This window comes from Schistocerca nitens, chromosome 10 (genome assembly GCF_023898315.1).
Source record: "Schistocerca nitens isolate TAMUIC-IGC-003100 chromosome 10, iqSchNite1.1, whole genome shotgun sequence".
In the NCBI taxonomy this organism is placed as follows: domain Eukaryota; kingdom Metazoa; phylum Arthropoda; class Insecta; order Orthoptera; family Acrididae; genus Schistocerca; species Schistocerca nitens.
In genome coordinates this window covers 28,338,312-28,365,469 of record NC_064623.1, presented here as the reverse complement: position 1 = coordinate 28,365,469, position 27,158 = coordinate 28,338,312, and the positions used below count along the sequence as shown (strand labels likewise).

Sequence of the window (27,158 nt, the reverse complement as noted above, 5' to 3'; positions counted from 1 at the left end):
TAGAAACGTAGGTTTGGCTTTCCTTAATCTACCTTCTAAGATAAGATGACCCTTAACATAGACGTAATGTATTGCGAATACATAGAAAGAAGGATCCTTTAGAGTATTATTATATGATTATATGATAGCAGAACAAACACTGGTAACAGTTACTTCTGTAAATGTGGGAGTATGCGTACGGAACGATTTGAAGTGGAATGATCATATAAAATTAATTGTTGGTAAGGCGGGTGCCAGGTTGAGATTCATTGGGAGAGTCCTTAGAAAATGTAGCCCATCAACAAAGGAGGTGGCTTACACAGCACTCGTTCGACCTATACTCGAGTATTGCTCATCAGTGTGGGATCCGTACCAGGTCGGGTTGACAGAGGAGATAGAGAAGATCCAAAGGAGAGCGGCGCGTCTCGTCACAGGGTTATTTGGTAAGCGTGATAGCGTTACGGAGATGTTTAGCAAACTCAAGTGGCAGACTCTGCAAGAGAGGCGCTCTGCATCGCGGTGTAGCTTGCTGTCCAGGTTTCGAGAGGGTGCGTTTCTCGATGAGGTATCGAAGATATAGCTTCCCCGTACTTATATCTCCCGAGGAGATCACGAACGTAAAATTAGAGAGATTCGAGCGCGCACGGAGGCTTTCCCGCAGTCGTTCTTCCCGCGAACCATACGCGGCTGGAACAGGAAAGGGAGGTAATGACAGTGGCACGTAAAGTGCCCTCCGCCACACACCGTTGGGTGGCTTGCGGAGTATAAATGTAGATGTAGATGTAGCCGAGTCTTCTTGCGACCGTACATTCTCGTGATCACCGCTGCCAGCATTCGTCTACAGTGGCTACACTCCTGCCAAGTCTTTCTGCAGTATCGCAGAAGGAACATTCAGCTTCTCGTAGCCCTACTACACGACCTCTTTCGAACTCAATGTGGTTTTAGTAATGGCATCATTGTCGCCTTAAAGGCATTCTTGACTAACATCAGCTCACCACGTCTAATCTCGCGAACGTTAGAGCGTGTATTTAAAAGAAACCTGATTTGCATCTTCATGGTGGCGCTATTACGGGACTGGCACTAAATTTGAATAGACATAAACCAGGTGTAAAATCAAGCCTATCACCTTTCCTTTATGACGCCCAGCTCCTTCTTGGCGTTGCGATTTTCTCCGTTAGTGTACTTAAATGCAGTTCTGAACAGGAGACATCATCAATAAAGTTTATAAATGAATTACATGCCAATTTTCTACTATTTATTATGTTGTATTACAGCAGGCGTAATTAATTTAAAGTTCCTTGCTACAAATAACTTGCTCATTTGAAGATGATCGTTTCTGTTATGCGCGTTCACGAATCTGCGTTACTTCCGCGTCAAAATTTATACAATAGCAGAAGATCGATAAACGTCGCCACACCCGCAAGTTGCCAGTACTGGAAGGCAAGCGGTTAAACATACCTCTCACATAAATACTTGTTTTGTAAATAAAACTGCCTTTTCCTGCCGCTAGTTACTTTATTTTATTTACGCGTTTCGCCTTCTTCTGTTCTAAGGCATCATCAGTGGGAAATATAACGATACAGTTTTGTTAGTTATAGATTATCAAACAGTTCACTTCGCGATTTTTTGTAAAAAAAAAGTAATTACTTACGATTTGCTGATCTGCGTTTCCTCACATCTGGTCTGGAGGTCGCACTACCACTTTTATCACTGCCACATAATCACACCTTTGTGTTCTCGCCTTCCACACTGTTACCATGTTTCTCACTCTTTTTTGTGGTGGACTATTGTTCTTTTGTCACTCGATACAACTATACTGCTTTTCACAGCGTAAATATTGCGACTCCATTACGTGTTTCATCTTCTTTGGTATGTTTACCTATCCGCTGCCAACATAACGAAGTATATGTTCGATACTAACTTCTATTGCCGGCCGAGGTGGCCGAGTGGTTCTAGGCGCTACAGTCTGGAACCGCGCGACCGCTACGGTCGCAGGTTCGAATCCTGCCTCGGGCATGGATGTGTGTGATGTCCTTAGGTTAGTTAGGTTTAATTAGTTCTAAGTTCTAGGCGACTGATGACCTCAGAAGTTAAGTCGCATAGTGCTCAGAGCCATTTGAACCAGCAACTTAAACCGGTACGATCACAAAGATAAATTTACGGGGAGTGTGAACCAAAGACTGCCTTTTATTGCCAGAACACCAAGAAGATGCAACAAATCCACTAGAGAAACTGCTAAACTACGCTTGTCCATCCTCCGCTATTGTTCTGCGTAATGGGATCCATACCTGAAAGGATTGCGTGAGGACATCGAAGTTGAGAAGTCATATCGTATTGTATAATGCCGAAGTAGAGGAGAGGGTGTCACGCATATGATAAGCAAGGTGAGGTCTCCATTGAGGTGAAATTTCAGTTATCAGCTTTCTCCTCGGATTACGAAAGTATTTTGTTGACACACACCTACAAAGCGTGTCATAATCACCGTAATAAAATAAGAGAAACCAGAGCTCGCACAGATACATTTAAGCGTTGGTTTTTCTCGCGCGCAGTTGGTGAGTGTAAAGGTAGAGAAATAGTGCGAAATTGGTTCGAAGAACCGTCTGTCAAGTACTTAAGCGTAAATAGCAGAGCAAGCATGTCGATGTAGATGGAGAATACTCAAATATTCAAATGTGTGTGGATTCTTAAAGGACCAAACTGCTGTGGTCATCGCTCCCTAAGCCTACACACTACTTAACCTAACTTACGCTAAGGACGACACACACACACACCCATGCCCGAGGGAGGACTCGAACCTCCGACAGGAGCAGGCCCGGACCGTGGCAGGACGCCTCAGACCGCGCGGGAAGAATACTCGTAAGCTGTCTAATTTAAACGTGATGTATTCAGTCTCGGATGTGAAAGATGTCGACCTGACAGTAGTTGGTTTTAAGTAGAATGTCCTGAGCGAACTGTTTATTCTGACGTTACGTAGTGCACCACACTATGTCATCAATTTGCAGCACATGCGTTTTGGGTGAATGTTCTTTTTGTGGTTGGTTTGACATAAACGGTTCTGATTGGGCGTTTGTTTTTAGGTACACCGAGACGCAGTTGGTCACCTTCAGGCGATCTGTACGGCTCGGCAGTCGTGTTAAATGGATCACGGGGAAACGTCCGCAGGTAAGGCAGAATTAAGCCTACCTATATACTTGGTTCAAATTATCTCTTGCTGCTTCTGTCTATTTACACAAAATCAACGTATTTTCCACAACGTTTACAGTGAGTGGAGGGGTTCTTTATCACCACCATCTAAACCTGAAAATATGAATATGACCATGCAATGTAAGCTTTCACGGCCGGTATTGTCTTCACTTAAAACTTCCGGGCTGATGGGCCGTGGTCGAAGTATAAAACACTCCCCTGACGTTTCGTCTCCGACTGCGGGAGACATCCTCGGAGGTACAGCGGCGAACTGCGAAGAGAACTCGAGGAAGCGCTGATTGTATAGGCAGTACAGAGGGCACCACTGTCGTGTACGTGGCGTCGGCTATGAGATTGTCTCTGGTAATGCCAACATTCTCGATTGAAAGTAATCGATCGTCACGCTTGCGGTGCAACGCCGACATCCAAATTTTATCTAGTTTAACGCCTTCGTCTTTCCTGTTAAAATTATTATGATGTTTATCAATCTCGATAGCCTCTCTATATAAGCGTGGATAATAATGTAAGGTTTTTGATATGACGCTCGTCTCGCTGAATTTTATTTCATGATCACATTCCTGGTAAACATGTTACGCTACGGCCGATTTATCAGTGTGACCCAGGCGGCTTACCCGAAGTTCATAAACCTGGGATTCCGTTGAGGGCAATTGTCAGCGCTATAGGCGGACCAACACACGAGTTAGCTAGACACCTTGCCTCAGTGCTGCAACCTTATGCCGGTAGGACGGACAGTCATATTAAAAATTCAGCTCATTTCATTGACAAGTTAAAGTAAACGAGCGTGCGCCCGGATGATATCCTCGTCAGTTTTGACGTTGTGTCGTTATTTACCATGATTCCGGTAAACGAAGCTATCTTATGCATCGCGGATATTTTTCCTACCGATATTGTGGCATTATTCCGACACTGCCTCATCACAACCTACTTTCAATACAATAATAACTTTTATGAACAGATTGACGGGGTGGCTATGGGCAGTCCCCTCAGTCCTGCTGTGGCTACCCTATTTATGGAGACTTTTGAACAACGGGCGTTGCAGACTGCCAGTAAGAGACCAGCCAGATGGTATCGCTATGTCGATGACACGTTCGTAGTATGGACACACGGAGCAGAGGAGTTGGATGCCTTCCTGACGCGTTTAAACAGCATTAATCCGAAAATCCAAATCACTATGGAGACGGAAAGGAATGGGCAATTGAATTTCCTGGATGTGTCTGTGATTAAACGACAGGACGGAACGTTGGGCCATAAGGTGTATAGAAAGGCCACTCATGCTGATCGTTATCTACATAAAGATTCAAACCACCACCCTAGACAAAAAAGAGGTGTAATGTAAACCATGGTAGACAGGGCGTGCAAAATTTGTGAACCTGTTTATTTAAAAGATGAGATTGTACATCTGCGGTCAACTTTCGTGAAGAATGGCTATTCTAGCAAGGACATAGATCGAGCACTTCGCTCTAGGCAGAGAATCAGGAGTAACGACGAACAACAGTCGCCCAAGGGCAAAGTTTTTCTTCCGTTCATTAGTAAGGTCACAGATCGCATTGGGAAAGTTTTAAAGAAGTATGGAGTGGAAACTATTTCCAGACCCACCAGGAAAATAAAAGAATTTTTAAGATCGCCAAAAGACGCACGACACCCTTTGACTACACCGGGGTTATATAAAATCCCTTGTAGTTGTGGACAGGTTTATATCGGTATCATATCAAAAACCTTCCATTATTATGCACACTTGCATAGAGAGGCTATCGAGATTGATAAACACCGTAATAATTTAACAGGAAAGACGAAGGTGTTAAACTGGATAAAATTTGGATGTCAGCGTTGCACCGCAATCATGACGATCGATTACTTTCAATCGAGAATGTTGGCATTACCAGAGACAATCTCATAGCCGGAGCCACGTGATCGACAGTGGCGCCCTCTGTACTGCCTATATAATCAGCGCTTCCTCGAGTTCTCTTCGCAGTTCGCCGCTGTACCTCCGAGGATTTCTTCCGCAGTCGGAGACCAAACGTCAGGAGAGAGTTTTATACTTCGACCACGGCCTATCAGCCCGGAAGTTTTAAGTGAAGATGAATATGACCGTTTTTGCTAAGTACATTTACTACTAAGAATTAAATTTTTGGATTAAGTTATACTAAGAATTTAAAACAGTTACGGAATCTGATTATCATTAAAACAACAACTTTTTTTTCAAAATTTGAAAGTGCGAAGTACCAGACAGTACTTTCAAAAGGTGGTTACAAAGTAACTGCCCCCCCCCCCCTTCTCCCTTGATACTACGCGAAGGTTAAGCCCATCAGTGGGTACTTGAGCCTTCCAAACTTAAAACCGAGACACTTCTATACCGCCTACGCTCCACTTTTACATCTACGTCTACGTACATACTCCGCAAGTCTTGGTACGGTGCGTGGCAGATGGTACCCTGTACCACAACTACTCGTTTCCTTTTCTGGTCCACTCGCAGATAGGACGACGGAAAAACGACTGCCTATATGCCTATGTATGAGCCCTAATTTTGAAACGTCCCCTTCGAACAATTATACAGGACTGTCCTTAAACTGACACACAATGTTTTTAGCGCAACGCAATCTTTCAAAAATTCCTACAAAAGAATGGCCCTGAGGAACATTAACCTATACCTTTCACAAATCACTTACCTCACCAAAAATCTTCGTTACTCCAACTACTGTAAAACAGCGAATGCCACTACTGCCAGCTAAATAAAAGATTCAAACTACGGAAGACACTAACTACTGATGGGCATAGTTAGGAAATGAAAGATTTTAATAGAGAACAAACAATGTATTTACCTTAATAGTGTTGCAAAATCATAATATACATAACAGATCATGACATCCAGTCTTATAAATTTCCAAACTCCGCCATCTCTCTCCCCACATCCACCACTGCTGGCGGCTCACCTCCAACTGCGCAACGCTACGCGCTGTTCACATCCAGCTGCCGCTGCCCAACACTACAATGGCAGACAACAATGCAAACTACCCACAGACTGCACACAGCACAGCCAGTGATTTTTCATATAGAGCGCTACGTGGCGTTACCAATAAGAAAACATAAACAGCCTACTTACAATTTCTCGTGCCTCATCTTCGTGGTCGCTGGGCCAAATGTTTGTTGGTGGCAGTAGGATTGTTCTGCAGTCAGCTTCAAATTCCGGCTCTCTAAACTTTATCAGTAGTGTTCTTCGAAATGAATGTCTTCTTCCCTCCAGCTATTCGCATATCCGTAATACTCACATACTTATCGAACCTACCGGTAACAAGTCTAGCAGCCCCCCTCGGAATTGCCTCGATGTCTTCCTTCAATCCGACCTGGTGCGGATCCAAAACACACGAGCAAGGCTCGGCTCAACAACAGGTCGCACCAGCGTCCTTCCTAAATTCCCCCAATAAACCGACGTCGGCCATTCCCTATCACAATCCTCACATGCTCATTCCATTTCATATCGCTTCGCAGTGTTACGCCGAGATATTCAAACGACGTGACTGTGTCATGTAGGACACTACAAATGCTGTACCCGAACATTACGGGTTCGTTTTTCCCACTCATCCGAATTAACTTACATTTTTCTACATTAAGAACCAGCTGCCACTCATCACACTTACTAGAAATTTTGTCTAGGTCATCTTGTATCAACCTACAGTCTCTTATCTTCGACAACTTCCTGTACACTACAGCTCACCAGCGAATAGCCGTAGACCGCTGCCCACACCTGAATGCCAGAACATTTATGTATATGGAAAATAGCAACGGTCTGAGGCACTCGCCGCGCAGGATTAGCCGAGCGGTCTGTGGCGCTGCAGTCATGGACTGTGCGGCTGGTCCCGGCGGAGGTTCGAGTCCTCCCTCGGCATGGGTGGATGTGTTTGTCCTTAGGATAATTTAGGTTAATTAGTGTGTAAGTTTAGGGACTGATGACCTTAGCAGTTAAGTCCCATAAGATTTCACACACATTTGAACATTTTTTTAGGCACTCCTGGCGATACACTTGTCTCTGATGAACACTCGCTGTCGAGGACAACATACTGGGTTCTATTACTTACGAAGTCTTCGAACGAGTCCCATATCTGGGATTCTATTCCAGTGGACATACCTTCGTTACCAGTCTGCAGTGCGGTACTGTGTCGAATGCTTTTCGAAAATCTAGAAATATGGAATCTACCTGTTGCCCGTCATCCATTGTTCGCAGTATATCATGGGTTTCGCACGAGCGATGCTTTCTAAAACCACACTGATTCGTGGGCATAAGCTTCTCAGTCTCAAGGAAACTTAATACATTCGAACTGATAATATGTTCAAGGATTCTGCAGCAACTGAAGATGGGGCTATTGGCCTGTAATTTAGCGGGTCCGTTCTTTTACCCTCCTTATATACTACAGTCGCCTGCGCTTTTTTCCGTTCGTTTGGCACTTGTGCAAGCCAAGAGATTCACGATAAATGCAGGCTAGGTAAGAGTATTCCAGTGGTCTAGGGGTAGCGTCTTTGATTCATAATCAGAACGTCTTCGGTCCCGGGTTCGATCCCCGCCACTGCCTAAATTTCGATAAATAATCAGCATTGGCGGCCGAAGACTTCCGGCATAAGAAGTCAGCCTCATTCTGCCAACGGCCTTGTCAAAGAGGGCGGAGGAGCGGATAGAGGTTCAGGGCACTCTCTTGTCCTAGGGGTGGGAAATTGCCCCTAAAGGCGGAAGAATCAGCAATGATCAACGACATGAGGATGCAGAAGGCAATGGAAACCACCACTGCATTAAAGACACGTAACGTGTATCCACAGGACATGTGGCCTGTAATTGAAGAAGTGTCATGATGATCTCTCCATTGGCAAAAGATTCCGGAATAGTCCCCCATTCGGATCTCCGGGAGGGGACTGCCAAGGGGGAGGTTACCATGAGAAAAAGATTGAATAATCAACGAAAGGATAACGTTCTACGAGTCGGGGCGTGGAATGTCAGAAGCTTGAACGTGGTAGGGAAACTAGAAAATCTGAAAAGGGAAATGCAAAGGCTCAATCTAGATATAGTAGGGGTGAGTGAAGTGAAGTGGAAGGAAGACAAGGATTTCTGGTCAGATGAGTATCGGGTAATATCAACAGCAGCAGAAAATGGTATAACAGGTGTAGGATTCGTTATGAATAGGAAGGTAGGGCAGAGGGTGTGTTACTGTGAACAGTTCAGTGACCGGATTACAGACCAACACCAACAACGATAGTTCAGGTATACATACCGACGTCGCAAGCTGAAGATGAACAGATAGAGAAAGTGTATGAGGATATTGAAAGGGTAATGCAGTATGTAAAGGGGGACGAAAATCTAATAGTCATGGGCGACTGGAATGCAGTTGTAGGGGAAGGAGTAGAAGAAAAGGTTACAGGAGAATATGGGCTTGGGACAAGGAATGAAAGAGAAGAAAGACTAATTGAGTTCTGTAACAAGTTTCAGCTAGTAATAGCGAATACCCTGTTCAAGAATCACAAGAGGAGGAGGTATACTTGGAAAAGGCCGGGAGATACGGGAAGATTTCAATTAGATTACATCATGGTCAGACAGAGATTCCGAAATCAGATACTGGATTGTAAGGTGTACCCAGGAGCAGATATAGACTCAGATCACAATATAGTAGTGATGAAGAGTAGGCTCAAGTTCAAGACATTAGTCAGGAAGAATCAATACGCAAAGAAGTGGGATACGGAAGTACTAAGGAATGACGAGATACGTTTGAAGTTCTCTAACGGTATAGATACAGCAATAAGGAATAGCGCAGTAGGCAATACAGTTGAAGAAAAATGGACATCTCTAAAAAGGACCATCACAGAAGTTGGGAAGGAAAACATAGGTACAAAGAAGGTAGCTGCGAAGAAACCATGGGTAACAGAAGAAATACTTCAGTTGATTGATGAAAGGAGGAAGTACAAACATGTTCCGGGAAAATCAGGAATACAGAAATACAAGTCGCTGAGGAATGAATTAATAGGAAGTGCAGGGAAGCTAAGACGAAATGGCTGCAGGAAAAATGTGAAGACATCGAAAAAGATATGATTGTCGGAAGGACAGTCTCTGCATACAGGAAAGTCAAAACAACCTTCGGTGACATTAAAAGCAACGGTGGTAACATTAAGAGTGCAACGGGAATTCCACTGTTAAATGCAGAGGAGAGAGCAGATAGGTGGAAAGAATACATTGAAAGCCTCTATGAGGGTGAAGATTTGTCTGATGTGATAGAAGAAGAAACAGGAGTCGATTTAGAAGAGATAGGGGATCCAGTACTAGAATCGGAATTTAAAAGAGCTTTGGAGGACTTACGGTCAAATAAGGCAGAAGGGATAGATAACATTCCATCAGAATTTCTAAAATCAATGGGGGAAGTGGCAACAAAACGACTATTCAAGTTGGTGTGTAGAATATATGAGTCTGGCGACATACCATCTGACTTTCGGAAAAGCATCATCCACACAATTCCGAAGACGGCAAGAGCTGACAAGTGCGAGAATTATGGCACAATCAGCTTAACAGCTCATGCATCGAAGCTGCTTACAAGAATAATATACAGAAGAATGGAAAAGAAAATTGAGAATGCGGTAGGTGACGATCGGTTTGGCTTTAGGAAAAGTAGAGGGACGAGAGAGGCAATTCTGACGTTACGGCTAATAATGGAAGCAAGGCTAAAGAAAAATCAAGACACTTTCATCGGATTTGTCGACCTGGAGAATGCGTTCGACAATATAAAATGGTGCAAGCTGTTCGAGATTCTGAAAAAAGGAGGGGTAAGCTATAGGGAGAGACGGGTCATATACAATATGTACAACAACCAAGAGGGAATAATAAGAGTGGACGATCAAGAACAAAGTGCTCGTATTAAGAAGGGTGTAAGACAAGGCTGTAGCCTTTCGCCCCTACTCTTCAATCTGTACATCGAGGAAGCAATGATGGAAATAAAAGAAAGGTTCAGGAGTGGAATCAAAATACAAGGTGAAAGGATATCAATGATACGATTCGCTGATGACATTGCTATCCTGAGTGAAAGTGAAGAAGAATTAAGTGATCTGCTGAACGGAATGAACAGTCTAATGAGTACACGGTATGGTTTGAGAGTAAATCGGAGAAAGACGAAGGTAATGAGAAGTAGTAGAAATGAGAACAGCGAGAAACTTAACATCAGGATTGATGGTCACGAAGTCAATGAAGTTAAGGAATTCTGCTACCTAGGCAGTAAAATAACCAATGACGGACGGAGCAAGGAGGACATCAAAAGCAGACTCGCTATGGCAAAAAAGGCATTTCTGGCCAAGAGAAGTCTACTAATATCAAATACCGGCCTTAATTTGAGGAAGAAATTTCTGAGGATGTACGTCTGGAGTACAGCATTGTATGGTAGTGAAACATGGACTGTGGGAAAACCGGAACAGAAGAGAATCGAAGCATTTGAGATGTGGTGCTATAGATGAATGTTGAAAATTAGGTGGACTGATAAGGTAAGGAATGAGGAGGTTCTACGCAGAATCGGAGAGGAAAGGAATATGTTGAAAACACTGATAAGGAGAAGGGACAGGATGATAGGACATCTGCTAAGACATGAGGGAATGACTTCCATGGTACTAGAGGGAGCTGTAGAGGGCAAAAACTATAGAGGAAGACAGAGATTGGAATACGTCAAGCAAATAATTGAGGACGTAGGTTGCAAGTGCTACTCTGAGATGAAGAGGTTAGCACAGGAAAGGAATTCGTGGCGGGCCGCATCAAACCAATCCGGACCTGGTGATTTATTTCCTTTCAAATCTTTCAGTTGTTTCTCTACGCCAAGGATGCTTGTTACTATGTCTTCTATACTGGAGTCTTTCCGATGGTCAAATGGCGTTTTTTTTATACAATTCTTCTGTGTGAACGATTTCTTGAACGTGAAATTTAAAACTTTGGCTTTCGTTTTGCTATCTTAAACTGCCAACCAGACTGGTCAACAAGGGACTGAATGGAAAGTCTTAAGACCCTCTTAGCGATTTTACGTAGGACCAAAATTTTCTCTGCCAGACCTTTTGCTAAGGTGAGACGGTTGTAGTTGTATGCTTTACGCATAGATTTTTTCACAGACGCACGAATCTCTACTAAACTTCGTTCGTTGTCATCTGTGGGTTCTCTTTTGAACCGAAAATGCAACAGCCCCTGCTTCCTCATTATCTTCCGAATTTCGTTATTCAGTCACGGCGGATCTTTTCCATCCTTTATCGACATACTAGGCACATAACTCCCCAGACCACGATTTATAATTAAAGGCCTGCCTAATTGTAGCTACAAGATCTAAGATATTTCCGTTGCGTTTGGGCTGCTGAGCTAGCTGCTCATGACAGTTTCCAGAAAACTTGTTCAAAAGTCTCCCCCCCCCTCCCCTCCTAGTCAATCTATAGACATCCCAGTCTATACTTGGAAGGCTAAAGTCGCCTCCAACCAGTACGAGGCGGGGCCCAAAAAAACGGTGAATTTATCGTAACGTTTTTATTTCTTAATATTTTTACACCAAATTTTTATCGCCTTTGAAATATTCTCCTTTGACCACAACGCACTTCTTCAGACAATGCTTCCATTGTTCAAAACAGATTTTAAATTCACTGATCACCATGTTCCGTATGCCTTCCAGCGATTTTTGTTTGACCTCCTCCACAATGACAAAACGCTTTCCTTTCATGTCCTTTTTGAGTCTCGGGAACAAAAAGAAGCCACTGGGCCTAGATCCGGCGAGTAAGGGGGAGGGGGGGTTGGACAATCGGTGTCATGCCGTTTTTAGTCAAAAACTGCTTTACGGAGAGGGCGGTGTGGGAGGCGCGTTGTTATGATGGAAGAACCTGTCGCCTGTGCGCCAAAGATCTGCACTTTTCTTCTGGATACTCTCCCTCAATCTCTTAAAAACCTCCAAGCAGAACTCCTGGTTGACAGTTTTACCCGGGGGTACGAATTCCGCCGGTCAGTGTGGCCGAGCGGTTCTAGGCGCTTCAGTCTGGAACCGCGCGACCGCTACGGTCGCAGGTTCGAATCCTGCCTCGGCCATGGATGTGTGTGATGTCCTTAGGTTAGTTAGGTTTAAGTAGTTCTAAGTTCTAGGGGACTGATGACCTGAGATGTTAAGTCACATTGTGCTCAGAGCCATTTGAACCATTTGGAACGAGTTCCGCGTGCACAACACGTCTGCATTCTAAGAAACAACTGAGCATTGCCTTATGTTTGACTTCACTTGGCGAGCTTTCTTGTGTTCCATTGGCTTGATTGCTGCTTTGTTTCGGGGTCGTATCCATAGAAACACGATTCATCACCAGTGATCACCTTGGAATAAAATACAGGGTACTGTTTGAGCTGATTTTGAAGCTCAAAACACGCCTGAAGTCGGCGCTCCCTTTGCTCGTCTGTGAGAAGGCGAGGGACAAATTTGGTTGCAACCCTTTTCATGTACAAATCTTCGGATAAAATCCCCTGAATTGAACTCCATGATATTCCAGACATCTCGCAGAGCTGATGAATGGTTTGGCGACGGTCTTCACGAACGAGGGCATCGGTTTTGTCTACGTTTTAGCCACTTCTTGACGTTGAGGGGCGTCCTGAACGGGGTTGGTCTTCACTTGACATTTCTCCAGTTTTAAAACGTGAAAACCACTCGTAGAATAGCTACCGCGGCCGATTTCCGGAAGAGGAAACAAAATTTCACAGTCGCGCGTTACCCTTGACAATCTGCCATCACATTTTCGCCGAAATGGAACAAGTTGTGTTACTAAAAAAAACTCTCACGGGCGAACCGACGCACTTACAGCGACACAACTTTGCACACTGACTCCGGTGGCGTGAACGTAACGGACAATTGGTCGAACAATGGCTTCCCCCACTCTCCCTACCCACCGCAGCCTAATTCCCGCTACTTTTGGGTCCCCCATCGTGTTGGATGGTCTGGGTATTTACGGATTACTGACTGTAGACTTTCTTTGAATGACTCTAGAACTGTCAACTGGATGGCCGTTGTGCAGTTGGAGGTGAGTGGATGTGGGGAGAGAAATCCCAGAGTTTTGAGATGTTAATATGAGCTGGCGATCTGGACGTGTGCCCGTCAGAAAAAGGAAATCTGTTAAACTACAAAAATGCATCGACAGGAATAGTGATTATTTCGAAAAATAGCTAAATGTTCGAGCTGTAAACTGATGTAAACAACTGTAGAAATAAACAGGTCTATATACTTATAAAATACAGGAGACCTTACTTTTGGGATTACCCTCGTACAACCTGTTCAAATGATTCAAATGGCTCTGAGCACTATGGGACTTAACAGCTGAGGTCATCAGTCCCCTAGAACTTAGAACTACTTAAACCTAACTAACCTAAGGACATCACACACATCCATGCCCGAGGCAGGATTCGAACCTGCGACCGTAGCGGTCGCTCGGTTCCAGACTGAAGCGCCTAGAACTGTTCGGCCACCAAGGCCGGCGTACAACCTGTACTCGTACATCCATTATGTATGTGCATGTACAGGGAAGACATTTTACTTGGTAGTATGTTGCCCAGTGTTGTACACACATGGTTGAAGACACATGGAAGTCTGGGTGCGACGGCGAGTCTTGCTCGGGTAGCCAAATGGTAAGGCGACCGCTCGTTACAGGAGCAGAAAATGCAGGTTCGAATCCAGGTCTGGCACGAATGGTCTCTTGTCATTCTACAGCTGATGGCTGCCCATATTCGCGACTGCGAATACATTTCCTGACGGATATAGCTGCCGCAGTGACTGTTTCTTCGCGTCGTAGGTCAGAATAACACAGGCCCTGCAATATCGTACTGTATCAACAATAAGCGGCCTATAGTTTAGCGCGGTTGTTCGACGGCCCTTTTTGTGAGCGGGAATCGCCTGTGCTTTTTCCGATCATTGGAGCGCTTCGCTCCTCCAGAGACGAACGATACACCTATGCTAGAAGAGGAGCGAGTTTTTTCGCATACTCTGTGTAGGATCGAACTGATATCCCGTCTTAGCCTCTTATTTCGATATCTGTCATTTTGTCGTTCGTGCGACAGTTTAAAGGAGGAACTAAAGTTCGCTCTCCCTCGGTCAAACAGTACTGGATAACGACGTTTAGCATTTCAGCCTTTCCTGCGTCATCCTCCGTTTCGAAGTCATTATGGTTATAGAGTATTTGGACCGATGATTTCGCTCTGTTTACTGATTTAAGGGGGGACGTTCATGTGAAACACGCATTATTTAAAAGATGCACCAAATCAACAACTTTGAACATATGGCAATGAAATTTCATACCATGCTTTACAGGAAATTAGCATATTTACTGCTACGGGGTGTGGTTTGAAAAGTTCTCGGAATCACCACGAGAGGTCAGCCCTAGCGCAACGAGTTCACGTGGTATTCATTGGACTGTTGCCTGTAAACACGTGCTACGCCAGTGCTCTTGGAAGAGAGCTGTGGCGGTGACGTGGCTCTGCTGTTGTTCCTGCGTAGTGACTTGTGAAGAAAAAAATCGAGATTCGAGCAGTGGTTACTTACTTCGTAAAGAAAGGTATGAAGGCAAAGGACATTCATGTCAATTTCCAGACGTCACTGGGGGACTCTGCTCCTTCATATTCAACTATTGCCAAGTGGACAAATGATTTTATACTTGGTCGGGAGAGCTTAGATGATGATCCGCGCTGTGATCGGCCAAGATGTGTCACTACTCCAGAAATCATTGCAAAAGTGCACAAAATGCTCATGGACGGTCGCCGATTGAAAGTACGTGTACTTGCTCACGCTTTCCAGATGTCATCTGAAACGGTATGTCACATTTTAACTGAAGAATTAGAAATGAAAAAATTATGTGCAAGATGGGTGCCGCAATTCTTGACGCTGGATCAAAAACATGTGCCGTCGCCATGGCAAAATTACACGAACTAAGGTATGAACTGTTGCCACACTCGCATTATTCACCTGATATTGCTCCGTCAGACTTCCATCTCTTCCCAAAACTGAAAATTTTTCTTGGTGGACGAAGATTCACTTCAAACGAAGCACTGATAGCCAGAGTTGACAACTATTTTGCAGACCTGGAGGAAACTCATTTTCGAGATGGGATCAAGGCACTGGAACATCGTTGGACCAAGTGCATTAATCTACAACGGGACTACATTCAGAAATAAAAAATATTTCAGTGATGTAAGTACTTTGTTTCTATTTCGATTCCGAGAACTTTTCAGACCAACCTCGTAAGTTCCTAGGATTATATATATTTAACTTTTTATGCGATTTGAAAATTTTATTTTCCAAAAATATATGTACCTTTTTCTCAAAAACTGTACAAGATATTTCCACAAAATTTTCTCTGTTTAATGTCTTTGCATATGGTAAGGTTCTCTCACTCGGCTTTATGAGTATATCGAAGAGGAGAATTTTAATAACTTTTTTAATTTTATTTTTTTGGTGCATACTTTCCTAGTGCACTTGTTTTACATGTTAGTATTCTCGTTACTAAGAGTTTATTTATAGATTGTCATTTTGTATTTGAAGTTCACTGTTGCTATTGTCATTTTTAGACAGTGAGTGGAGTGCTGGACGCTAGTAAATGGGGTGCCAAATGGAGAAATCGGAACATTTCCGACATATTCCTCTGTCTGAGTTCAATGGAGGAATGACAGCAGTGGAGACAGCCAGAAAATTTTGCGCCGCCTATGTGGGTTAATGCCACTGGACAGAACATGGCAACAAAATGGCTTTCCGGTTTTGAGGTTCGTTTTGATATTAGTGACTCCCCACGTTCAGGCAGATCTTCAGGGTTTGATGGAGATCGTTTAGACGTATTAATCTACAACGATCAAGCCCGCCTGGCTATCCGCGCGGCCTGACGCGCTGCTTCCCGAGCGCGAAGGCTTGCCGGTCCCCGGCGGATTAGTGTCGAGGTCCGGTGTGGCGGCCAGCCTGTGGATGGTTTTTGAGGCGGGTTTCCATCTACCTGGGCGAATTCGGGCTGGTTGCCCTTGTTCTGTCTCAGTTACACTTAGTCGACGATTGCTGCGCAAACACTGTCTCCACGTACGAGTACACCATAATTACTCTCCCACGCAAACATTTGGGGTTATACTCGTCTAGTATGAAAAAACGTTCCCAGATGGGGGGGGGGGGGTCCCACTGGGGTTCGGTGTGGGGGTGGCGGTGGGGTGGGTGGACTGCTGTGGCCTGTTGTGGGTTTGTGAATCACAGAGGGCTGCGGCGGGGCAAAGCCTCCCTGTGGTCTGGTCAAATTTTGCAGACAAGTCCCTAAGTTGGCGGTTGCGCTCTGTAGCGTACATATTTGTGCACGGTTTAATTCAAACAGCTGCGCAACGCCACAAAATAGAACTGACTAGTCAACCATGCTGCCCGCTCTGTGGAGAAATTGACACTGCCATACACCGAACTGTAGGCTGCACCAAAATTGCGCATGTATGGAAGTGAATAAAGTTTAAATCGGCGAGATTGTTATCAACGAATGTTAATGAAACAACAACAAGAAATTACTGTACATGGGCGTTAAAGCGTTTCCAGCGTCCAAGACAACAACACTCACATTGTTTATGTATTCTTTCTCTATTGCGTCTTTAACGGGGGAGGAGAGTCAATACGTGAGTTTCAACAACACATCCCTCGTGAAAAACAAGCGGTTCTCGCCGGTCCATGGACAAGAGAAAAGTTTTTACCATTTATCCATCTTATGCACAAGCAACAAGGAAAAATTGGGCAATGATCGAAAACCAAAGTTATGAGACTAAAGAAACCGTCGCCAAATTAAACGTGTATCTCATATGTACGTGGGGGAGTTGGAAAATAGGCCTCCCCTGCCGACTGTGGTCAGAGTTGTGTGTGAAAGGAAAAAATAAGAGAATGAGACATTAAAGATATGACGTATCTTTATTTTTCTACATAATTTCCAAGTACATTGACACATTTGTCATACCGCTTCATAAACTTCAAAATGCCTTCCAGGAAAAAATCAGGGCGTTGCATACGGGAGAAGCGTAGAACGGCTTGTTTGCCGTCAGCACTGCTGCCAAAGCGCCTTCCGCCGAGAGTCTTCTTCAAAGCAGGAAACAGATGGAAGTCACTTGGTGCGAGGTCCGGACTGTAAGGCGGATGGTGTAGGCGCTCCCAACACAGAGTTTTAATTCGGTGCCGGCCGGAGTGGCCGAGCGGTTCTAGGCGCTACAGTCTGGAGCCGCGCGACCGCTACGATCGCAGGTTCGAATCCTACCTCGGGCATGGATGTGTGTGATGTCCTTAGGATAGTTAGGTTTAAGTAGGTGCATCCTCCAGGAAGTCCAGCAGGAAAACTCCTTTGGCGTCCCAGAAAATGGTAAGTGACACTTTACCTTCAGACAGGGTGCTTTTGAACTTCTTTCGGACAGGTGATGACGTGTCGTCTTTCGCCCATAACACAAAACTCTGCCCACAGTCGACAGGGGAAACTTATTTTCCAACTCCCCCTCGTACTACATTTACGTATCAATTTCTACGCGTAAAGAATTTAATACTCTAGAACTTTAACTGTCTTGTCGTTGGGGCAAGAAGAAGGAAAAAAAAATATTTTCACCATTATAATTTCCTGTGGTCTAACCAGAAACCAGATCTGTGTTCCAGTGAAATCCACACTCATGAAGAGAGAAATTTACTTTAATTACATATACCGAGGATTGAATTTAGTTTCACCACATAGGAAGTATAATACAGGGTGATTCAAAAAGAATACCACAACTTTAAAAATGTGTATTTAATGAAAGAAACATAATATAACCTTCTGTTATACATCATTAAAAAGAGTATTCAAAAAGGTTTTTTTTTCACTCAAAAACATGTTCAGAGATGTTCAATATGGCCCCCTCCAGACACTCGAGCAATATCAACCCGATACTCCAACTCGTTCCACACTCTCTGTAGCATATCAGGCGTAACAGTTTGGATAGCTGCTGTTATTTCTCGTTTCAAATCATCAATGGTGGCTGGGAGAGGTGGCCGAAACACCATATCCTTAACATACCCCCATAAGAAAAAATCGCAGGGGGTAAGATCAGGGCTTCTTGGACGCCAGTGATGAAGTGCTCTGTCACGGGCTGCCTGGCGGCCGATCCATCGCCTCGGGTAGTTGACGTTCAGGTAGTTACGGACAGATAAGTGCCAATGTGGTGGCGCTCCATCCTGCTGAAATATGAATTGTTGTGCTTCTTGTTCGAGCTGAGGGAACAGCCAATTCTCTAACATCTCCAGATACTGTAGTCCAGTTACAGTAGCACCTTCGAAGAAAAAGGGACCAAAAACTTTATTGGCTGAAAAGGCACAGAAAACGTTCACCTTAGGCGAGTTACGTTCATACTGAGTTGTTTCCCGCGGATTCTCAGTGCCCCATATACAGACATTGTGACGGTTGACTTTCCCGTAAGTGTGGAAAGTTGCTTCATCACTAAACACAATCTTTGAAACGAAAGATTCATCTGTTTCCATTTGAGCAAGGATAAAATCACAGAAATCGATTCTTTTAATCTTATCAGCTGCAGACAGTGCTTGAACCAATTTCAGACGATAAGGTTTCATAGCTAACCTTTTTCGTAGGACTCTCCATACAGTTGATTGTGGAATTTGCAGCTCTCTGCTAGCTCTGCGAGTCGATTTTCCTGGGCTGCGAACAAATGCTTGCTGGATGCGTGCTACATTTTCATCACTCGTTCTCGGCCGTCCAGAACTTTTCCCTTTGCACAAACACCCATTCTCTGTAAACTGTTTATACCAACGTTTAATACACCACCTATCTGGAGGTTTAACACCATACTTCGTTCGAAATGCACGCTGAACAACTGTCGTCGATTCACTTCTGCCGTACTCAATAACGCAAAAAGCTTTCTGTTGAGCGGTCGCCATCTTAGCATCAACTGACGCTGACGCCTAGTCAACAGCGCCTCAGGCGAACAAATGTACAACTAAATGAAACTTGATAGCTCCCTTAATTCGCCGACAGATAGTGCTTAGCTCTGCCTTTTGTGATTGCAGAGTTTTAAATTCCTAAAGTTTTGGTATTCTTTTTGAATCACCCTGTATTTCTTAGCGTAAAAAGAAAAATCAAAAAAGGATATGAAACATCCTAAAAAAAAAAGATAGCTGACTGGTAAGGCGACCGATCGCGATCAGCGGGAAATCCGGGTTCGAGTCCCGGTCCGGCACAAACTTTTATTCTCGTCATTCCATTATACAGCAGATGTTAGTCATTATTCGCAATTGCGAATTCATCTGGCGTGATTCAGTATTAGTTATTTATTTCCGTAACTCGTGGTTGGCATCGTCTGTCTATGCCTGCTGAGGAACCGCGTCGTAAGCGACCTTCAGCCCGCTCCAGGCAGCTGGCACGGCACGCTTCGTTCCAGCCTTCCGCTGCACTGGCGGTGGCCCGGCTCCGGCTGTACCGGGACGCTGCGGCTGTGAGTGCTGGCGGCACGTGTACTGAACTCACACACGGCGGCCTACGAGGTGCTCTGCCACCTCCGCCTTACCTCCCTCCTTCGTCATTCTGCCGCACCACGACGGCGGTTCTGTGTAGCCGTGGAGTTCGATAATGTTGGCGCGCCGCCCAGAGGCAGGCCCCGTTCAGTCCGCCAGAATGTCAGGAACGCTGGCGTCCTGAGCCTGGTGCGGCGGAAAACCTCCCCGTCCTCCCAACTGCGACACAGGCAAGCCCTGCTGTTGAACTCTCCGACTGGTGATTATGGTGAGACAGCCATCTCACCAAGTAACGGCGGTTGTCCCTACCGTGCAGGCTATCTACAACAGACTTGTGCCGGAAGTCACTTCGCTGCAAGCAGGGAATCGAGTGCCAAAGTCGTGTACCCTATCGATCCGTCTGAACGACTGCAATCGCGCTAAACTGCTGGGTTATTTATGGAGCAAAGCAGTGGCAAATGTTTATCCGACTTCGCCATGACCGCATAGGGCCATTAAAATTGCTACACCAAGAAGAAATGCAGATGATCAACGGGTATTCATTGGACAAATATATTATACTAGAACTGACATGTGATTACATTTTCACGCAATTTGGGTGCATAGATCCTGAGAAATCAGTACCCAGAACAACCACCTCTGGCCGTAATAACGGCCTTGATACGCCTGTGCATTAACAGAGCTTGGATGGCGTGTACAGGTACAGCTCCTATCTGTGATGCAGCGTCGAGGGTAACTGCAGCCGTGGTCTCTGAGCTGATAGTCCATGCTGCTGCAAACGTCGTCGAGTAGTGACTGGCGTATCGTGACGAGCCAGTTGCTCGGCCACCATTGACCAGACGTTTTCAGTTGCTGAGAGACCTGTAAAATGTGCTGGCCAGGGCAGCAGTCGAACATTTTCTGTATCCAGAAAGGCCCGTACAGGACCTGCAACATGCGGTCGTGCATTAACCTGCTGAAATGTAGGGTTTCGCAGGGATCGAATGAAGGGTAGGGCCACGGGTCATAACACGTCTGAAATGTAACGTCCACTGTTCAAAGTGCCGTCAGTGCGAACAAGAGGTGACCGAGACAAGTAACCAATGGCACACCATACCATCACGCCGGCTGATACGCCAGTATGGCGATGACGAATACACGCTTCCAATGTGCGTTCACCGCGATGTCGCCAAACACGGATGCGACCATCAAGATGCTGTGAACAGAACCTTGATTCATCCCAAAAAATGACGTTTTGCCATTCGTGCACCCAGGTTCGTCGTCGAGTACACCATCACAGGCGCTCCTGTCTGTGATGCAGCGTCGAGGGTAACTGCAGCCGTGGTCTCTGAGCTGATAGTCCATGCTGCTGCAAATGTCGTCGAACTGTTCGTGTAGATGGTTGTTGTCTTGCAAACGTCCCCGTCTGTTGACTCAGGGATCGAGACGTGGCTGCACGATCCGTTACAGCCATGCGGATAAGATGCCTGTCATCTCGACTGCTAGTGATACGAGGTCCGTCGGGATCCAGCGCGGCGTTCCGTATTACACTCCTGAACCCACCGATTCCATATTCTGCTAAGAGCCATTGACCAACGCGAGCAACAATGTCGCGATACAATAAACCGCAATCGCGATAGGCTACAATCCGACCTTTATCAAAGTCGGAAACGTGATGGTACGCATTTCTCCTCCTTACACGAGGCATCACAACAACGTTTCGCCAGGCAACGCCGGTCAACTGCTGTTTGTGTATGAGAAATCGGTTGGAAACTTTCCTCATGTCAGCACGTTGTAGGTGTTGCCACCGGCGCCAACCTTGTGTGAAACCTCTGAAAAGCTAATCATTTGCATATGACAGCATCTTCTTCCTGTCGGTTAAATTTCGCGTCTGTAGTACGTCATCTTCGTGGTGTAGCAATTTTAATGGCCAGTAGTGTAGTAATGTTGGTAAGCTAACGTGTAAGTGCCCAAATCCTGCCACCTTCCATGGGTATATTCCTGGGCACAGCAGCATAACAATATACCGCAGATAGTTCGTATAGACATGAGCCATCTGAAACCCAGCATTGTCCTGTCGAAAAATGGCATCGCTGCACTGTCACATGTGTGGTAACACACGAGGGCCCATGAGGTCTGTGACATACCTGTTGCAAGCCAACCTTATATAGGGCAGTAAAACGGGTAAAGTCTCCGAAGTCCCAGAGCGAAGCTATCTCGCTACATTATGGCAGTGCCGACACGAGGCGGCCACAATGAGAAAATTTCGCCATCGACACTGAGTCAGGACAAAACACAACATCGGAGTTTCTGGCTTGCCAGGCAGCAGACGTCAGTAGCATGTAGCAGGTCAGAGCAGTCAAACTGTGTCACGTCATTTTTGTTTTGCGGCGAAACAATGGCTAAGGTGAAAGTAGCAAACGGTACCAAGAGCTTTTAAGAACCATTTCTATAATATAACAAACTCGTTAAGGAAGTACGGCAGATGAAGATCTGCTGATACCTTCGTAATTCACTATTGGCCATTAAATTTGCTATAACACGAAGATGACGTGCTACAGACGCGAAATTTAACCGACAAGAAGAAGATGCTGTGATATGCAAACGATTAGCTTTTCAGAGCATTCACACAAGGTTGGCGCCGGTGGCAACACCTACAATGTGCTGACATGAGGAAGATTTCCAACCGATTTCTCATACACAAACAGCAGTTGACCGGCGTTGCCTGGTGAAACGTTGTTGTGATGCCTCGAGTAAGGAGAAGAAATACGAACCATTACGTTTCCGACTTTGATAAAGGTCGGATTGTAGCCTATCGCGATTGCGGTTTATTGTATCGCGACATTGTTGCTCGCGTTGGTCAATGGCTCTTAGCAGAATATGGAATCGGTGGGTTCAGGAGTGTAATATGGAACGCCGTGCTGGATCCCGACGTATCACTAGCAGTCGAGATGACAGGCACCTTATCCGCATGGCTGTAACGGATCGTGCAGCCACGTCTCGATCGCTGAGTCGACAGATGGGGACGTTTGCAAGACAAGAACCATCTGCACGAACAGTTCGACGACGTTTGCAGCAGCATGGACTATCAGCTCGGAGATCATGGCTGCTGTTACCCTTGACGCTGCATCACAGAGAGGAGCGCCTGCGATGGTGTACTCGACGTCAAACCTGGGTGCACGAATGGCAAAACGTCATTTTTTCGGATGAATCGAGGTTCCGTTTACAGCCTCATGATGGTCGCATCCGTGTTTGGCGACATCGCGGTGAACGCACATTGGAAGCGTGTATTCGTCATCGCCATACTGGCGTATCAGCCGGCGTGATGGTATGGGGTGCCATCGGTTACACGTGTCGGTCACCTCTTGTTCGCATTGACGGCACTTTGAACAGTGGACGTTACATTTCAGATGTCTTACGACCCGTGGCTCTAGCCTCCATTCGATCCCTGCGAAACCCTACATTTCAGCAGGTTAATGCACGACCGCATGTTGCAGGTCCTGTACGGGCCTTTATGGATACAGAAAATGTTCGACTGCTGCCCTGGCCAGCACATTTTACAGGTCTCTCAGCAACTGAAAACGTCTGGTCTATGGTGGCCGAGCAACTGGCTCGTCACGATACGCCAGTCACTACTCGACGACGTTTGCAGCAGCATGGACTATCAGCTCAGAGACCACGGCTGCAGTTACCCTCGACGCTGCATCACAGATAGGAGCTGTACCTGTACACGCCATCCAAGCTCTGTTAATGCACAGGCGTATCAAGGCCGTTATTACGGCCAGAGGTGGTTGTTCTGGGTACTGACTTTTCAGGATCTAACCACCTAAATTGTGTGAAAATGTAATTACATGTAAGTTCTAGTATAATATATTTGTCCAATGAATACCCGTTTGTCATCTGCATTTCTTCTTGGTGTAGCGATTTTATTGGCCAGTATGTTTAAGGGACTGGCAAGGGCATCAGATCATGACTTTATTGACTTATGATGAATATGAGGCACTGTCGAGTACTATTCCCTGCATGTCTGCATGATTAAGTCACCAACTTAAAGCGCTGGTGAAAAGCGTCGGAAGTTGAGGATTGTGCAACGTAAAGTCTGCAGATGGCCGTAGCTCCCCGGGCCGCCGTGGGCGGCAGGTAATGGTCACCGGAAACGCGGGACAATACGGCGCTTTTCGGGGTAGCCCTGAATTCGGAGCCACCTGTGCTGGCCAGCACGAGGCGAAGACGGGAATTTCGTTTGCCTAGGGGCGATATGACCGACACGATCATTGGGTAGGATCTCAGAAATGGCGTTGGAGCGATTTTGGCGATATTAGAGCGTTCGACATTGGTCGAAACCGAGTATTCTTCCGCCGCGTTTTCGTACGTGTTGGAGACGGGAGAATTGTGGAGAGAGAGGACTTCGCCTTCAGCCATCGAGCGGTACGGACTTGGAGACGGCGCCTTGGCCATCACCTTCGAAGGGAGATACACGGTCTGTACCACAGTACTGCACCAACGCGTGTTCCGTGCAGAGTTCTGCGCTTAGAACTCTTTGTGTGCTCAGAAGCGAGATTTTCACCAACGCTTAACCACTTCCAACAACTTACATGGTATTTTTGATCTTGTAGTTATCCTTGCGAGGTGCCGAGTACTCATCAACGTAGCTGCCGGTAATTGGGTCGGGTAATTGCAAATTAGTCGATGTGCGATTCTCAGGAGAGTGTGGGTGGTCAAAGAAAATTCGCATTTTTGTAATTTCTGTCAGTTATGAGAAACATCAAAATTAAATGCCAGTATTACAATCGACTTGTCGACTTCATTATAGCTAGCAATCAACTTGTCCCAGCAAGCTTTACATGTACCCTAGTTAGTGCACAGCTTTTCCAGACGGGAAGGAAAGAAGGTTTGCGATCTGCTATGTCAGCGACGTACGTGGGACCATCGCAGATGTCGGGTCCGTTCCATTGCCAGACTCCTGGATATCGAAGAACAGATAGAGCAGTTGTGGACCAGTTTGCCTTGGTACAGTTTTACGACACCCTTTCCCAACCTAACCAGTGCATACATCCAACCAGGAGGGGGGAATACATCGTAGTGATAAGTGACCTCATTCTGCCAAGTTCTTTACAAGTTTCATTCGATTCTGTAATGACCGAAATAACGTCATATGGCCTCTCAAGCCGTGAAGTTGCATTTCGTTTCCTTCTCGCCCCAAGACTTCAGTTGTTTTGTCACGCGCTGTAGATTTGCATGGCCCTCCTACATCCTGCCAGGCAGTTGCATCACCATTACGGAAACGGCCTGTATATGTGGATAGCGCACACAGGGAAACCACGGAAGAGGACACGGGCTGAACTTCTCGGTAAGGATGCGTCTGGCCCCCGTATCACGCAGCGCAGTTGCAGCTTCCTACGTTACATATCTGCCCATGTGCGCGTTCTCGCACTTGCGTAAAGCGCCTGTCACGCAAACATCCCGTGCAAGGGCGCCTCACCGACCTGCCCGCCTTCTTGCTTCTACACGGTGGCGCATCGAAAACCGGCCCCGAGTGCAGACTGTCCGCCAGCTACGCACGAATTGTTGCCCGGCACGAGCAGATACACCACAGCAAATGGATCATAACTTGTTGTTGTTGATGTTGTGGTCCTCAGTCCTGAGACTGGTTTGATGCAGCTCTCCATGCTACTCCATCCCGTGCAAGCTTCTTCATCTCCCAGTACCTACTGCAACCTACATACTTCTGAATCTGCTTAGTGTATTCATCTCTTAGTCTCCCTCTACGATTTTTACCCTCCACTCTGCCCTCGAATACTAAATTGGTGATCCCCCGATGTCTCACAACATGTCCTACCAACCGATCCCTTCTTCCAGTTAAGTTGTGCCACAAGCTCCTCTTCTCCCCAAAAAAATGGTTCAAATGGCTCTGAGCACTATGGGACTCAACTGCTGAGGTCATAAGTCCCCTAGAACTTAGAACTACTTAAACCTAACTAACCTAAGGACATCACACACATCCATGCCCGAGGCAGGATTCGAACCTGCGACCGTAGCGCTCGCGCGGTTCCAGACTCTTCTCCCCAATTCTATTCAATACCTCCTCATTAGTTATGTGATCTACCCATCTAATCTTCAGCATTCTTCTGTAGCACCACATTTCGAAAGCTTCTATTCTCTTCTTGTCTAAACTATTTATCGTCCATGTTTCACTTCCATACATGGCCACACTCCATACAAATACTTTCAGAAACGACTTCCTGACATTTAAATCTATACTCGATGTTAACAATTTTTTCTTCTTCAGAAACGCTTTCCTTGCCATTGCCAGTCTACATTTTATATCCTCTCTAATTCGACCATCATCAGTTATTTTGCTCCCCAAATAGCAAAACTCATTTACTACTTTAAGTGTCTCATTTCCTAATCTAATTCCCTCAGCATCACCCGACTTAATTCGACTACATTCCATTATCCTCATTTTGCTTTTGTTGATGTTCATCTTATACCCTCCTTTCAAGACACTGTCTATTCCGTTCAGCTGCTCTTCCAAGTCCTTTGCTGTCTCTGACAGAATTACAATGTCATCGGCGAACCTCAAAGTTTTTATTTCTTCTCCATGGATTTTAATACCTACTTCGAACTTTTCTTTTGTTTCCTTTTGTTGCTTGCTGAATATACAGATTGAATAACATCGACGATAGCCTACAACCCTGTCTCACTCCCTTCCCAACCACTGCTTCCCTTTCATGCCTCTCGACTCTTATAACTGCCATCTGGTTTCTGTACAAATTGTAAATAGCCTATCGCTCCCTGTATTTTACCCCTGCCACCTTCAGAATTTGAAAGAGAGTATTCCAATCAACATTGTCAAAAGCTTTCTCTAAGTCTACAAATGCTAGAAACGTAGGTTTGCCTTTCCTTGTTACATGGGCTAAAAGCTAGTTTTACCTTTTTGTAGTGTAGTTTGTTGTCCGGATCTTGACACATCAATACACTTAGGTTCAGAAGAAATGTTTCAAATGGCTCTGAGCACCATGTGACTTAACTTCTGAGGTTATCAGTCCCCTAGAACTCAGAACTAATTAAACCTAACTAACCTAAGGACATCACACACATGCATGCCCGAGGCAGGATTCGAACCTGCGACCGTAGCGGTCTCGCGGTTCCAGACAGCAGCGCCTAGCACCGCAAGGCCACTTCGGCCGGCTGACATTCATATTCACAGGACATGTATACTGGTATCTGCAGCAAGGATTGAAACATCCCCTTAGAAAAATCTATGAATTACTGTTGCTGGTAAACCTCTTACGTTATTTGATTTTCAAACAGCTGAGCAAAACTGAACGTACTCAGACATTTCTCTCTTTACTTATTCTAATCATCACTAAACTGACACTCAATATTTTTAGCGCAACGCAGTCTGACTTTCAATAATCCCCACAAAAGAATGGGCCTGACTAACCTATATCTTTCATGAATCACTTACCTCACAAAAATCTTGGTACTCGAACTACAGCAATA

The 27,158-nt window shown here is 45.4% G+C and overlaps 1 protein-coding gene across 1 annotated transcript in view; it reads left to right on the top strand.

Moving 5' to 3' along the window:
• Positions 1-27,158, top strand: part of LOC126210261 (fibrillin-2) — a 129,177-nt gene that overhangs the window by 24,885 nt on the left and 77,134 nt on the right. Inside the window, exon 2 of the mRNA XM_049939451.1 lies at positions 3,057-3,141. Within this exon, the coding sequence (XP_049795408.1) occupies positions 3,057-3,141 (85 nt within the window). The remainder of the gene's footprint in view (positions 1-3,056; positions 3,142-27,158) is intronic.